We start from the raw sequence: 16,153 nt of genomic DNA on the forward strand, positions 1-16,153 counted from the left end.
ATTTTTGGGATCCAACCCCAGAACATAACAGCCACAAGCTTGGATGTCTTTGGGCATGATGATGCTCACTGGGATCTTCAAATCAGCAGATTGTTGATCGAAAATATCATTTCATCCATTTTGAAATCAGGCGAGAACATCAAATGTGAAAACCTCCCGGTATGATTTATTGACTCTGCTCTGTCTTGAAGTCAGGATGAAGAGTTTGACCGTTCATGTCGCAATGATTAAAAGCACATGTTACGTGTTACGGGCCAGCTGCTAAATCATCGTACGCCGCACGCGTGCCAAAATGCCCCCCCGCCCCCCGTATCGTTTCCTATCGCCGATCCAGACACGCTTCGCCAATGTCAGCACGATGTCTGCTTTGGGCTAGTTTGCATCACTCATCTCATCTTCTACTAGGCAAGGCAAGTTTGTTTGTAGAACGTCATTCAGACGCCGCGGAAATGCAGAGTGCTTCACAGAGGCAAAAAATACATCAAATCAATCAAATGACTGTAAAATGAAAAAAATATATAGATTAGCAAAATAAAATGATAAAACCAAGAAATCCTCATTTGCTGCTTCCCTTTCTTTGGTTCCGGTTCTGGCAACAAGCCTGCACCCAAACACTCGAGGGATCGGGAACTCTCATGGGGAACTAAAAGGTCATGAATATATTTCGGTCCAAGACCATTTTTGGAGCTTTGTACACCAACAGTGAGATTTTTCAAACTAATCTTTGGATCGCAGGAAACCATTGTAGTGCTTTTAGGACCCGTGTGATATGGTCCAGTTTCCTGGTCCCAGTCAGTCATTGAGCAGCAGCATTCTGGATGACTTAAAGCTGTTTGATTTTTTCTTTTTTTCACCAAATAATCCAATTCACCTTTCTGTGTCCTGTTTGGAGAGAAACACTTTTATTCTCGAGATGACATTTTGGTCATAAATAATGACACGACGGAAGAGCTAATACATGCTGAAAATGCAATTTGAATGTTGAATGTGCAAGGAGAATTTTGTGAAAATGAGGACATTTGGGGAATGTCAGGGAAATTTTTCAAAATGTCCTGAACAGTCTAAAATTGAATCTGTTGCGATATGTTAAAGGACAAACTACATTTCTCTTAATTTGGGATTTTTATAGTGAAAAATGTGGTCATTTGGGGAATATAGTAGAAATGATTTAAAAAAAAAAAAAAACATTCAGAATAAGATGAACATTTTCATGTCGTAATGGTTTGAATCTGTTGAAAAAAAAAAAAAAAGAGGACGGAGGAGGTAAACAAGTACTGTAAAATGTCTCTTATTTTGGGAATTTTTTTGCGGAATGTGTGGAATTATTGCAATGTGGTTCACAAGAGGTTCTGAATGAGATGAACAATTTCCAGTTGGAATGTAAAAGATGAGGAAGCTGACTGTTGATTGCATCATTCACTTGAAAGAATTGTATGCAATCAACCTCAAGTGGAAAATGTGGAAAAGTGAGAATTTCTGGAATGTGGAAAACTGGTGGCCCAGATGTCCTTCAGCATTCACAGAACGAGAGTCTGCCATGTTTCCATCCGAACACGCACTTCCAACAAAAATTCTGCTCCAGCTGTTGCAGCGGATGAGATGCCAAACGGAGATAATATTGACAGAAATGAACAAAGGGGACGAATGAATGATTACAGCTGAGACTTGGAGGAATTAATAAGGCACAAGTGGGGACTCATGGCTATTATTCGTATTATTATTATTATTACCTTTATTAGGGAACAACCACACTTGAGGAAGAAGACACCAGGAATTAAGCCCAGACAAAAATATACTTCTACCAATTACACAATATGATCAAATCCAAGTAAGATTCAATACGAATAGCCCCTATTAAGATGTGATGTAATATAATTCACAGTAAGTCTCAACAAGTCAAGTCAAGTCAAGTCACTACAATGCAACACAATTCACTCCAATTATGATGCATTTCGGTGCAGTTACGATGCAATTTCACTCTTCGATTCCGATGCAATCGGATTCAATCCAGTCACAAAATAATGTCCAATTAACGTGATGCCATAATCCAACTACGACGTTTTGCTTTTCAATGGAAGGATAAAGGAGGACAACCGGTGAGCAGCCAAGACAGACAGACAGCAGCTGTACGTCAACATGGCAGCTGTCGGCCCCCCGAAACTCTCCGACCCCTCACCCCAAGCACGCACACACATATATAGTGGACAGAACTGCATGTGTGAATGTGCTGTGCCATTTGTTTACATCGAGACGCTGTGCACGTTCAAGTTCAATGAAATGGTCGGAGAATTAGCATGCACGATCAATCATGTTATTTATCGATGACAGAAAAGTGTTGGTTTTTTGTTTGTTTTTTTTCCTCCGAATGTAAAAATATGTCATGGCTAACTAGAGTTTAGTTGATAATGGTTTCAATAATCATTATATATACACAAGTAGTGAATATAAAAAGTCTACACACCCCTGTTCAAATGCCAAATTTTTGCTATATAAAAAAATAAGACCGTGACAAATCATTCCAAGAAATGTCCATCCTTAATGTGGTGTAACTTGTGTGACTCTACTGGGATAAAAAAGTAAAAATGAGCAAACGTGATCATGTGTTTGCACATGCGTATACGCACACGTCATAACCGGGGATGTGTTCACAATTAACCCATCACACTGACAGCCTACTAGAACAGCTCAACTCTATTTTGGGCTAATCAAATCACTCTAAATGGTGGCTGACGTCCATTTAAAACAGCAACAAAGCTTTTTTTCAATAGTGTACATGTTAAAGGAGACATTAGTGGTGGCATTTTTTTTTTTTTTTTAGATCCACCGTACATTGCTGTTTGTGTCTGAGACGCGGCGATTAAAGACGCGAGACGCGACGTCTGCCGGATGGTGACATCACCGCTGGGACGCGGCCACAACATGATGACATGACGCAACACAACCACGCAAGTTGAACCCAAAGCCTCCTCATTGTTGTCTATATTAGAAAGAAAGACCCGTCATGATCCCATCACCAATTAGCGCAATTTTCAGAGGCGGAGCATCGTGACATCATGACGCGGGCTTCCACTCACCGATGATGATGAGCGTGTGGTTGACGCTGACGCTGCCGAATCCGTTGGTGGCCTTGCAGACGTACGCGCCGCCGTCGTCCGCCTCCACCTCCTTGATGCGCAGCGCCTGCCGCAGCGGCCGGAAGCGCGTCCAGCCGCTGTGGATGTTGCGGCCGCCTTTGGTCCACATGAGGAGCGGCGGGGGGTCGCCCTCCACGGGGCACGGCAGTTTGATGGTGCGGCCCAGGCGCACGCTCTGCCGCTGGGACACGCGCTGCGACACCCTGGGGGGACCTGCGACGGAACAACACGTGGTTTTGCTCTCTGGATTATTTCTCATATTTCCTTTCCATATATAGATTCGATTTGAAAAATCGGAATGATATCGTATGGGTCTTGCGGAATACATGAAAGCGATGCTGGTTGAATGTGAAGCCGGCAGGGCTCTGGGGTCTGCAGACGTCAATTAGCTGAGCCCAGAGTTCAAAGCAAACATGGTGAAGCGGCGTTTAGCTGTTATGTTGCACACAAATGGAAGAAGATGCTTTTAAATCCAGGTTCAAATCTTTGCTGCTCTCCCTCTCATTTGTTAGAGTTTGGTGCTTTAGTCATCATTATAGAAATCGACTTTTGTTTCTTGACTTTTCAATATTTTGAAAGTCTTCTGTTAAACGTGTTTAATGTTGTCCATGTACGTGATTTTTTTCTGCTTCTGAATGCTGTTAGCGCTTGTGTAATTCATCTGAGGTTGTACTCGCTGATATTTCAATAATTTCGTCTAATCTTCTATTTTTTTTTTTATGTAATAGTTTTTTGTCCGTTATTTTTGTATTTTCCCAATATGTATTTATTTATTTATGTACAGTATTTGTTTTGTATTTTTTTGAATCTACTATTGTGTTTTGTCATATAATTTTTTTTATTATCCAAATATTTTGTCTAATTAAGAGTTGTTGCTTTTTTTTTTTTTTCCCCCAATACTTAATTTTGACTGATTATCTTAAAATTGTTTGGTCTAATAAGCTTGCATTTTATTCTAATAATTGTGCATTTCTCTAATATTTTTGTCCAATATTGTTTTCATGATCACCTTCAAAGTAGCTACTTTGATTGTGCAGTGGCTAACATATGGATGTACAGTAAATGTAAATGATAGTGTTGTTCCGATACCGATACTGCATTCAAACAGTGGTATCGGTATCGGTGACTACTCACAAGTAACATGCCGATACCATTAATTCCAACTCTAATATAGGATTTTGGATGCAGCATCTTGTGTCTTGCTTGTGCACGACATTCACTGGCATGTGACATGTTCACTGCATGCCGATCTAAGATATCCTATTGGCCCTTGAATGCTGCACGCTGGGCCAACAAGCCCCAAAGTTCAGAGAATGCAAATGATTGATCTTCTTTCAAGAAGTATAAATCGGCAGTGGTTAAAAGTGCAAGTCCAAAATCCATATATTTGTCACAATAGCAAAATGGAAGGAAAAGCACAATTTCTGTATCCACAAGTAATCGTTGCCATACACTGAAAATCCGCAAGATTTGATTGTAGCCGTGAAACTTTTAAATCACTCTCCTGCAAAATGAGGGACAAAAAGGAGTTATTACTCAAATGGAAATTGATAGCAGCTCATTTGTAACGAAGTGTAGGAGGAGCCTCGAGACAATCGCTTCGAGTTGCTCGAGAAAACAAAGACGGAAATCCAACAGAATTGACCAAAGGACGGTGGAATGTGAGGGAGTGCGAATGTGAGCTTGGAACCAAAATACAAAGAGGGATGAAACGGAGCAGCGGACAGGAAGAGAAGGAAGCAGGGAAGGCAGCCTGGCGTCTTCTCACGACTCCTTCAACAAAAAAGGACGCTCGAGTCGTCACCAAACTCTCACTGCTCTCCAAAATCGCTCACTGACACACTATGATACGTTCATGAGCACACTGTAAATGTTGGATGTCACTTGGCTTTCATTTGATCCCAGTGGGCGGAGTTTATTGGATTTTCTCTGTGGCTCCGTTGCGAGATTGTCTCATCAAGACTTGGACTTTATTGCTGCCGCTTTCAATCTCGCTTCTTTGATCGCCAATTTGCTCGTCGTCGGCCCGGCCGGCATTTTGCTTTGAGACCAATTTTACTGGGTGTGCTGCAAGATGGAGTCAACGAGGGCCCAGTTTTTGTCACAGGTGCAAAGTTTGAAACATGACGCACGCACAAAAAACATTTTCTTCGAATATTTGACTATTTTTTGGATAGATTTTTTTTTGTGTGTGTGTATTTTCCCACAAATACATTTTTCATTTGTATATTGTATTTTTAAATGTAATATATATATATATATATATATATATAGATTATTTTTTAATTTTTTTAAATCTACTGTTGCAGTATTTTCTAAATATTTGTGCCTAATATTTTTGTACTATTAAATATTTGTGCCGGATATCCTTTATTTTGGTTTATATTTTCCCCTATATTTTAGTATTATTTTTCCATATTCACTCAATTATTCTTATTTGAAAAATGAGTCTAATCTTTGAGCATAATTTCAAATATTTTGACTATTTTAACATATGTATTCTATTTTATACCTTTGGCTAATATTTTAGTATTTCATAATTTGTCTTATTTTCAAATAATTTCACAATATTTCGGTATTATGTTTGAATAATCAGGTCTAATATTTGTGTATAATTTGAATATTTGTGTCAAGCATTTTCCTAAAATTTTTACACTGCATTACTCTCAGACAGTTTATCAAATATGTTAGCATATTTTTCAATATTTTGGTCTAATATTTGTCTTTATTGTGTGTGTATTTAAATATGTTCATATTTTTATCTCATACTGTACTAGTTAGTTTTTCTTGTCTAATTGATACATTTTCCATGCATGATTTCAATATCTTGTAATTGTGTCTTGTATTTTCATATTTCCTTTGTAGATGTTGATTCAATACCGAAAAGAAGGTCGTCACATTCTTGTCACATTCGCAGGCTGCAGCTAAACGTGAAGTGCAAACAACAAAAGAGGCGCACCGGGTGGCTACTGTGTCGTGCTAACTGGCTTAACTGATGCCAACTGCACATTTGTTTGCTTCCTCCCGTTCCATGTGCCATTTTCTTGCAACAGATTGAAATCTCCTTCCCACCGAGTCGACAGCCCCGCCCACGACTCCCCCCTTGACCCTCAGGAGACCCTTCCTCCACATCGCTCCCCTCGTCACGCTCATTCACACTCTCCCTCTCTGGCCGGGTCGTATATCAATCAGCGCTTTATCGCTCCGCAGTGATTTATACTCGTGCGCGCGCTCACGCACACACTAAAGCTCGGCGGCAGCAGGACCTCTCGGCCAAGCGTTCGCTTTTGGACCGTTAAGCTCTGCCGACAGGAAGTCGACACAGACAAAAAGTGATGCCGTCTCAGTTTCTCATTCAATCTGTGCGTGTGTTCGAAGATGTGATCAATAACATTTCCAGAGTGAACATTTCAGGCAGTCAGATGTGACATTTTCCAAAGAAGATTTGTAATATTTCCTCTCGGAAAGGACCGGAAGAAGTCAAGAAGATGGAAATGCTTTGGTGCTCTGAGATTTGTCCATTTTTAGTATTACTTTCCCCCTCAACATTCATGGAGTTTTCATCTCGGATTTTCATCTTAAAAATGTGATTATTTACCAGATATTTGTTTCCCGCTGAAATACTTTGTGTGTGTGTGTGCAGGAAAGGAAAGCAAAGAAAGTTGTCGTTGCCTTTTACAACTTTCCAGTCTGTTTAGTCCATTTGGCCTTAATATTCCTTCTTTTTGGGCATGTGACATCCTGCAGCACCTTAAAGGATGTTTGCGGGTCAGCGCGCACCCGTGCGAGTGCACGTGCTTGTGTGCGAGTGTGTCGCACGTGCGCATGCGCAACTTGATGACCGATTTCACTTGTTGCATTTCGTTATCCTACCAAAGTCAACAAACAAAACGAGTCCGCTCGCCCCAATGAAACCTTCGCCGATTAGCGCGACCTCGACGGCTGAGAAGCGACACAAACCTCAATTTGAGCAAATATTGCTCTTTGTTTTGTTTTCATGAAGGCCTTCCGACCCGCAGATGGTTGCAGTGGACATGACACATTTGTGAGTCTAAACCAATGAAAGGCATAATTTGGATGATGTCAACATTTCTGGTTCATGATTGGATCTTACATAACCAATCAGATTCATAAGTTGATTTGTATGATGTTTATGTTAAAAATGTTGCACATAATGTTTAGTATTATAATTTTTTTTGTTTTGTACTGATTTTATTATATGTAATGATTTTATGTTTTGGACTATTTCTTTTTTTTTTTTTTTTTTTAAAGCTTTTTGTAACTGATTTTATTCTTGTCCTCGATCTTTTTTTTGGACTACATGTTAAGCATCTTTGAGTATTTTGAAAAGCACGATACAAAATAAATGATTTATTATTATTATTATTATTATAAGCTTATAAGTTTACAACACATTACAGCCATATTATCGTGACGTCCACTATAACAACTACAAACATGATAACCCCCCCAAAACATTTCCATGTTATGTGGCAAAAGAGTCAAATTCAAATCAGCAAATAAATAAATAAATAAATGTAGTCTAGCAGAAAAAAAATGCGGATCTGAAGGGGCTTCTATTGTGCCAATACGTTAAAAAATGACGAGCAATTATTCTATCAGGCTAATGATTTGGATATACAATTAAGTACAAATGATAATAAAAATGAAAAAGAATTTGAAATAAATGAACATGTTGCCAATGGTGGCCAACTCTCCATACAGTAAATTGAGAATTATTATCCATCTAATCTGGCTTCTCCCCTGCGCTGATCTCACTTTTTATGTGGAGCAAAGTGGCCCGAGATGGAAAGAAAAGAAAATAGTAAATGTTGCCAATGTTGCCGCTGTGCTAAAATAACGACGAGAGGCATCTGACTTGGAAGCTTCCAGAAGGTCCATCACAACTCTGCTGTTGCTGTTGGCTGAGAAGCCAAACGGCACTTTTGTGTTTGTATGTGTCGGGGGAAAACGTCCCGATATCAAACATCGATATCAGACCGGACGTGACATCACGCAAAACTCGAGTATACGAGTGCAGTTGCTTGACGACCAGTTCACGGATATACATATAACATCAATAACATGGCTTCAATAACAAAATACATATTTTCTTTAAACATATTGGGGGAAAAAATCCATGAAAATGTGAGATGTGTCTAAGTTGTGTTTTTTTTTTAAACAATCAGTTAATTTCATTCATATTTGTATTGTTTATGTTTTTTTTCCCTCAAATATTTGAGAAATTTTAAGCTGATATTTTAGTAGTTTTTTCTTCACCATTTTTCATATACTTTTATCAAATATTTTTGTATTTCGTAAAAATGACTCCATCTTTGCATTTTCTTCTGATTTATTAATGTTATAAAATTGCAGTGTCAGGTCCATAGCTTCTTTTGTAATACACTTAATAACATAACGTGAAATTTGTGAAGTCCCATTTTATGCTTGTTTGACAGTTAATGATGTGATCAAATGAGTACAATCTGTGCATATGGTAAACTCGTATGATAATGATGTCATCAAATCAGATGTGTGAAGTCCATAACTTCATTTTATGCTTGCTTGATCATCTGATTATTAGTGGAAAGGCAGAATTGTCGGATCCCATTCGATGGCAAAAGTGTCGAATGAAGAGTCCGGCTGGTGTGCAATTGTGATACAGCGCACGCACGCACGCACGCACGCACGCACATTATCTCTGTTGAGTGACAGCTACGCGTTCCCAAAACACACGTATGTGAGCGCGCACACGCACACACAGAACTGAACTGCTACTTGTTAGTCCTTTGTGACAGTTAACATCAGGCCTGAGGGGTCGACGGTGCGTGTGCGTGTGTAAACATGCCGTCATCCTGCCCATACTCAAACACACAACCCGATTGGTCCAAAAGTTGTTTCTGCCGCTAACGGCCGCTTGTCGCGTGCCAGCCTGCCACGCTGGAAGTGAGGGGAGGTGAAGGTGACCTTTTACAAATGGGCTGTTTTCCAACCCGCAACGTCAGACAAGACAGCATCTTCCTGTGTCGTCCGCGTCTCATCACACCTTCAACTATTTACTGACGTCTTATTCTTTCATGTTTGTCTTAAAGATGTCGTCAACCCAAAACATTTCTGAATGAGATTTTTTACATGCCCCACCAGTCTCCACCCATTTTGAATCCATCTCAGAGGGCGGCCATTTTGCCACGAGCTATCGACAGCTGCTCAGGGCTCAGGTAACGACCAATCATGGCTCAGCTTCAGAAAACAGGTGAAGCGTAATTGCTCGTTACCTGGACACTGAGCAACTGTGATGTCATCTTCAGTTGGCAACATTTTGCCGCTCCTATAAAAATGGGTGGATTTTGCTGCTTCATTCATTTCCACAAACGCAATATTAATCACAATGTTTAGACTAATGGGGTCACATACAATATCTTTTTTTTTTTTTTTTGTGCTAACTTACTCTTTACTAGTTTGGTTGTCCTGTGCAGAAGCAAATAATATTACATTGTAACCATCAGCTCCTCTCCTGCCTCATTCAACCTGATGAGACACAAAGAAAATGTACTCATTTGTGCTACCGACATCTAAAGATCAGCTCCACCTTATTCCGCCCGTATCGAATTCTCATCTGCGGTGTAATTGGATTCTTCGGGATGGATTCAGTATTCAGAGCTGTTTAGTGCATCGACTCACTGCTACGGCCAAGAATGCGTTTGCGGCGGTCGCGCCGACCTTCAACTTCCAATTGCAATCAAAGCATTCTACGCTCAAATTTCAACGGAGACGCAAACTACCATCAACCCCCAGACTGCTTTTTAACTGTGCATCCGATTGACCGAGTGCTAGCAAGCGACTGTTTTTTTGTTTGTTTTTTATTCAGAGTGAGTGCGTGTCTATGTGTGTGTTTGTGTTGCTGTCCTCAACTTGACGTTTATCAGCTTCTCTGGAAGCTGTTACTCATTAACGCAAGTGAGAGCACACACACCCACGCACGAGCGCGCACACACACGCCAGCACACACGCAAACACACACCCACACACACACACCTGCTGCTGTTGCCATTTGACCTCACACGTTGATGCAATGTGACGTTGCCTGCAAGGTCGTGCGATATTTCAGTTCAACAAGAGTCAACATCAACACATTTAGCTTCAAACAGGTTTTGAATAAGGTTATTGTCATTACGATCGTTACGATTAAATGTTTGGGCAAAAATATTGAAAATAGTTGACACTTTATGTATGTATGTATGTATTTATTTATTTATTTCAAACTTTTCAACCTTCAAAATTAACAGACCGGTACACTTGAGCACTCTGGCTAATTGGGTTTTTGTTTGTTTTGACAACATTGTATGACTTGAAAAGTGGCGCTGATGATTCAGTATGAAATCTTTGTGCGTGCACGTGTGTGTGTCTGAGAGAGAGCGTGCGTGTTTTCTGGTTGACTGGCTCGGCAGACGGACATTCCAAGCATGCACCCAAAACACACGCCGACGTGCACACAATGCCCACCTCCCGCATTCCTTGAAAATCCTGAGCTGTGACTAAGTGCATCTGTTGATCTGCGTGTGTCTTGTCCTAATCTGTGGACGAGTCCAAACCTCTCGGCCCTCTCGGCGTCTCGCTGAGGCGAAAAGCATGCAAACGAATTAAGAGCGACTCTCCCGTCTCATGATGCTTTCCTTTCACATTTACCCCCCCGACTGTGCTCTGTCCCGCATGTCTTCGAGCAATACGCCACATTTTCAATGATAGCTGTGCCTGCTGTTGGTAATATGATGTTTACTAGTGTGCAATACATGCTAGCTAACTAAATAACTAATTAAACAAAGTAAAAAACAACAACTAAATAAAAGTAGCAAACCAACTGATCAAAAAACAACATAACCAAGTGACTTACCAAATATACATCAAACCAAATAAGTAACCAAGTAACAAAAAAATTAAAGTCACCAACCACCCAACCAACCATTTAAGTAACTAACCGAAAATGTACAAGTGATAAACCAACCAAATAAATAATCAGACAACCAAGTAACAAACTAAATGAACAACAAACCAAATACCAAATACAATGAACATAACCAACAACCAAGTAACTAAGCAACCAACTAACCAGCCATTAAACAAACTAATTTACAAACCATCTACGGTTACTAATTATGACAACAAGCAGGCCTAAGTAGTAGCAACTAACAAATAAATTCTGTCGAGTAAATTTGACTGTGTCGAGTGGGACCAAAAAGATTCGGTTTTCGAGTAGGCTGATACACTTGGAAGAGAGTAAAATAAAGATTTGAAGGCTTGAGGAAAAAAGTACACGTAATCCATCCGGCAGAAGGAACCCAAAAGCTTTGGAGGTGTTGACTGACAGTGAAGGCGAATACACGCACACACACAGATCAGTCATCACGTCACTTGTAATTGTCAATGTGAGCTAATGTCTCCAAGATTTCCGCACTTGTACTTACTTCTCTCATCCTGATGCAAACAGTTAAGAATGTGTGAAACCTGCATTCCAAATGTGGACGACGACAACAACAACAACAACAACACTCAACTTTCAAGTTCGATGTCTTTCATCATGAGCTCCTGCGGACAGAGTGCAGAGCAGCAGAGACGGCAGGAACACGACACATTGAAAAATAGGCCATATTTGAATTGATGATCATCTTAACAGGGTAACTCCACTACTCCATGTAACAGTGTGATTTATTCAACCAGTCTAATGGAAATTCCTACACACATCTGAGCTCAAAACGATTAATCACGCGGCGCCACAGTGATTGCTTTGGGCTATTTGTTGGAGATGCTTTCCAAATGACAAAAACAGCACGTTTTTTTTTGTGTGTGTGTGTGTGTGGTACAATCCGACATGTCCGCCGATCCCCCAAGCCCTCCTCTTGCCTTGACTAAAAGTCGGTGCAAGGAGCGCGCTAATGCGCATAAGTGGCTGTGGAGATTACATCCGCGGAAGAATGAATGAAGACCGGCGAAAGAATGGGGCTATTGTGTCCCGCTGTGACGACAACGGCGCCGGGACAACGCAGGGATTACAAGCACATCATCGTGAGCAATCGTGAACACGGCTCAAACATCAGAAGCGCGTGCTGCTTCTTTTGCACATCTGCTCAACTAAGTAACTCATCAACCAACTGACAACCAGACAAGTAACAAACGACAAATCAATCAAGTAAGTTCCTATCCAGCCAACATGTAACTGTCTAATCAACCAAGTAACAAACCAACCAAAGTAACAAACCTAACATGTAGCAAACTAAACAAGTAGCTACCCAACCCCTCAACTAACTGAACCACCATGTACAAACAAACAAAGTACTCCACTGTGGTTCTTCTGCACATCTGTTCAACTAACTAAGCAACTAATTAGCTGAGGAATACAAGAACTTTGTAACTAACTAACTAACTAACTAACTGACAGAGTAAACAAACACATAACCAACCAACAACTGATTAACTACCCCACCATGTAACACACCAAACAACCAAGTAGTGTAACCAACCAACAACAACAAAAAAAAAAAAACGGAACAAACAAACAACCCAAAAACCAACCATTAAAAAACCCAAAACTACCCAACTTGACCAACAGACCAAGCAAATAATCTCAATGAAGTAACAAACCAACCAACCTATCAACTACCCCACCATCTAACAAAACCAACCAACCAACCAAGCAATTAAGTAACTATGCCAACATGTAACAAGCCAACCAACCAACTATTCCAATACCTAACAAAACCGACCAAGACTAAGTAACTACCTAAGAGGCAAGCAACTCGCACAAACTGAAAAAACAAGTAGCAAACGCACCAACCAAATGATGAGCCAAACCATCAAGTAGCAAACCTAAATAACCGACGAACCAACATTATCACTGCCTTTCTTGAGTGACGGTTGCTGGGAAGCACGTGGCATCCATTTTGGCTCAAGTCACCAAATACTGCATGTTTCTATAAAACTCCTTTGTACTGTGGACGCCATAATCACAGGTGAATAACATGCATTTCTTTTATTGTACTTATTATTAGTATTTATTTTTGAATATAAATATAACTTTTTCTCTCCACATTTACCAGAACTTCTTTTGCACTTGGCTGGCTTCTGCTGCGTTCTAGTAAGGTGTGTGACCTCCATTTTGGATCCAGTTCCCAAATATGGTTCCTTCTCCCAAAATATCGCACTCCAATTGAAATTTGGACTTTTGCAATGATTGCAACGGTTGATGCATCAACCAAAGCCATGCGATTAAACATGAGAAAGAGAATTGTATCAACTACATGATGAGGTGACCCAAAAAAAATAATAAAATGTTGGTGGCTAGATATGGGGTCTTGAGAGCTGTGGTCTCTGCGGGCCCACCAGCATACACCCACCCCCACATCTCTCACACTACTCTCACATTCCCCCCGCGGTGTGGATTCCACGTCAGCAGCTGGCACGGAGGCGGCGCGGGTGAAGGGAAGGGAGATTTTTTATTTTATTTTGAGAGAGGGGAGGGGCTGGGGGGGTAGCGGGGGACTGGGATGGCGAGAGAGGTTTGCACATGTCAGCCATGCCGTGCCACAACAATGACAGACGGCTTGTAATTCTGTTGGCCACATCTTATATTTGACTTGAGGTTTGGTCTTTACGGGAAAGCATCCCGACTGCCGAGCGACAAACAAACCCGCACAACAAGCCTATAACGGACAAAAGTCATGGGACGGACGTGGCTCTTAGTACATCAGCAAATCAATGGGATTGGATTACAGTCCTTAAGAAGCCAAATGGAGGATTTTTCTGGAACAAAGCTACTTTGATCAAATTGAAGACCTCTCATTCATTCAAAGTGGGAGATAAACAGATGGTAATACAGTCATGCAAAATACCACAATCAAGAAATTATTAACCAGTCAACCATAAAACAGAACAAGATGAACTATTTCAAACTTAATTGAAAAGCCCACAGACTAACAACACAGATTACTGACACGACGTTGAGACTTGTCAGGCTATTTTTGCTCAAGTGTGTGTTGTCCGGTGGAGGGTGCGAGAGAGTCCTGTGTGATGACACTCGCGCGCACGCACGCACGCACGCACACACCCATACACTCACAAGAGGAATGATGATAGGCAATATTGATTGGAAGATCTCAAATTGGGGTTCTTGGGCGTCTGTGAGCTTTCGGTTGTGCACACGGCTTGATATGGTCGACGAGGCTTTAAAGGGGCCAAAAATGTGGCTTGTAAGGTTCAAAAATGACTTGTCACAGCAACTTTTTTTTTTTAATCCATCTTAAATTATGGAGACGTTTTATATGAATACTTCAGCTCAATGTCTGACAAAGATTGATTTGGTGTTGCATCAGGAAATGTCGGGCCTTGACCATCATTGTGGACTTGAGTGCGATGGCCTCCATTGGCTACCAGGAGGTTGGCTCACTGGTACAACTTTATCTACAAGGTCATTATTGGACTTTTACATTTGCAACTTCATCACACAGAGAAGTGTTACTTCTTGCAGTTTGCGTTCAAATGACATTCTCTTGCTAACTTGCAAACTGTTGCAAAAGGACTACAAATGACACAAATTGCAGACTGAAATGTTGGATTTCTTACCATACTCAGCTCCAGTAACATATCGCAACAATACACATCAGAACAGAATAGTTTTTCTTACTACAGTTAGACAAATAAAAATAACTGCATGAAGTATTTTCAATTAAGCACATGCGTGCTCCCACACTTGTGGATGTGAATATCCAATATGTCGATGCGTGTGGTCATTGGCAAGCCGGTGCTTTGTAATGACCAGGAAGTAACGTCACAATCCTTATCTGCGTCCAAGCTATGAAAACGTGTGCAAATCACTGTGTGCCAAAAGTGTGAAATAGTGAGTCTGTGCCTATTGTTGTGCAACTCGGGACAAGTGATTTGCTCCTTGTGTGTAAACTTCGGCAACTGTGTGAAATGTTTCATTTTAGTGTGTAAAAAATAAAATAAAAAATGGAATAGAACCACTCCTTTCTTTTTTGGGAAAATGTGTGTCAACATACAGGATCCAACACTAATGCTAATGCTGATAGTTGACATACCAGCCCTCCCAAAATATCAGTTGAATTCAACATCAAAGGTTCTCTGTCTCGTCAAATGTAAGTCAGCAAAACAGCAGCAAACTTCAAAAGGAGGCAAACTTGTTCTCGTTAAGTTCTAATGTCAAAAGCAAATGTTGGCCTTTTGGATCTCCGCAGCTGCTGTCCAAATGTCTGTGACACAATTTGGACTCCTAAAATCGAATGCCATTTGCTACCGCTATTCACATTCAAAGCAAGATGCTTATTGATTTGAAAGGCTGTGGAGCAAGAGCACGAATTTGGAGTGGAATTTCAAACAATGATGTGCTTTCCATTTCCCCTTTCTGCTCAACACATTTTAATAAGCATTTTGCCTGCCACGTAAATGGGCGACCTCGTGCTGACCATGTCTGCCTACATTGGCCCTGTCGTTTCATTTCTATTCTGCTATGATTTAAAAAGCGATTTGGAAGAAAAAGACATTGTTAATGAACAATATAAAGCTTGTAAATACTCCCCAGAAAACGTGTTCTGATCAGAACGGCGCCACCTCTGGCTTAATTTGAGCCAGGGAAAAGCCAGCTTACGTCAGAAGCGGGCAAATTCCCTTCCAAATTGGACAGCAAGCAGCTGAGACGGTCAGTGCGAAAGGGGCTTTCCTGCTCATTTGGCCCCTTGTTTGTTTTCTCCCGCCGTTCTGCGTGCTTCCTGGCTTCCAGCGTCACTTCCTGCCTGCCTTCCACGAAGGAGGAGGAGGAGGAAATGTCCAGCAAACATCCCGGACAGCCTCATCTGATCTACTCATCCATCTCCGGCCCGTGTTTACTTTTGGTCCCGTGGCCGCACGCCGCCTGGCTGAATGTCCCTTCGCTGTGGCGAGAAAAAGCACCACTAGCGGCTTCCGTCAATGGTTTGAGTCCGCTCATCTGCACGGTGCACCCTTGTTTGGTG

At 41.0% G+C, this 16,153-nt stretch overlaps 1 protein-coding gene across 3 annotated transcripts in view; it reads right to left on the reverse strand.

The window, feature by feature from the left end:
* fgfrl1a (fibroblast growth factor receptor like 1a) overlaps nt 1–16,153 on the reverse strand; it is a 33,994-nt gene that overhangs the window by 13,818 nt on the left and 4,023 nt on the right. For all 3 annotated transcript variants that reach the window (XM_077531246.1, XM_077531247.1, XM_077531244.1), the window contains one exon: nt 3,075–3,347. In XM_077531246.1, coding sequence (XP_077387372.1) covers nt 3,075–3,347 — 273 coding nt within the window. The remainder of the gene's footprint in view (nt 1–3,074; nt 3,348–16,153) is intronic.

This window comes from Festucalex cinctus, chromosome 9 (genome assembly GCF_051991245.1).
Source record: "Festucalex cinctus isolate MCC-2025b chromosome 9, RoL_Fcin_1.0, whole genome shotgun sequence".
In the NCBI taxonomy this organism is placed as follows: Eukaryota; Metazoa; Chordata; class Actinopteri; order Syngnathiformes; family Syngnathidae; genus Festucalex; species Festucalex cinctus.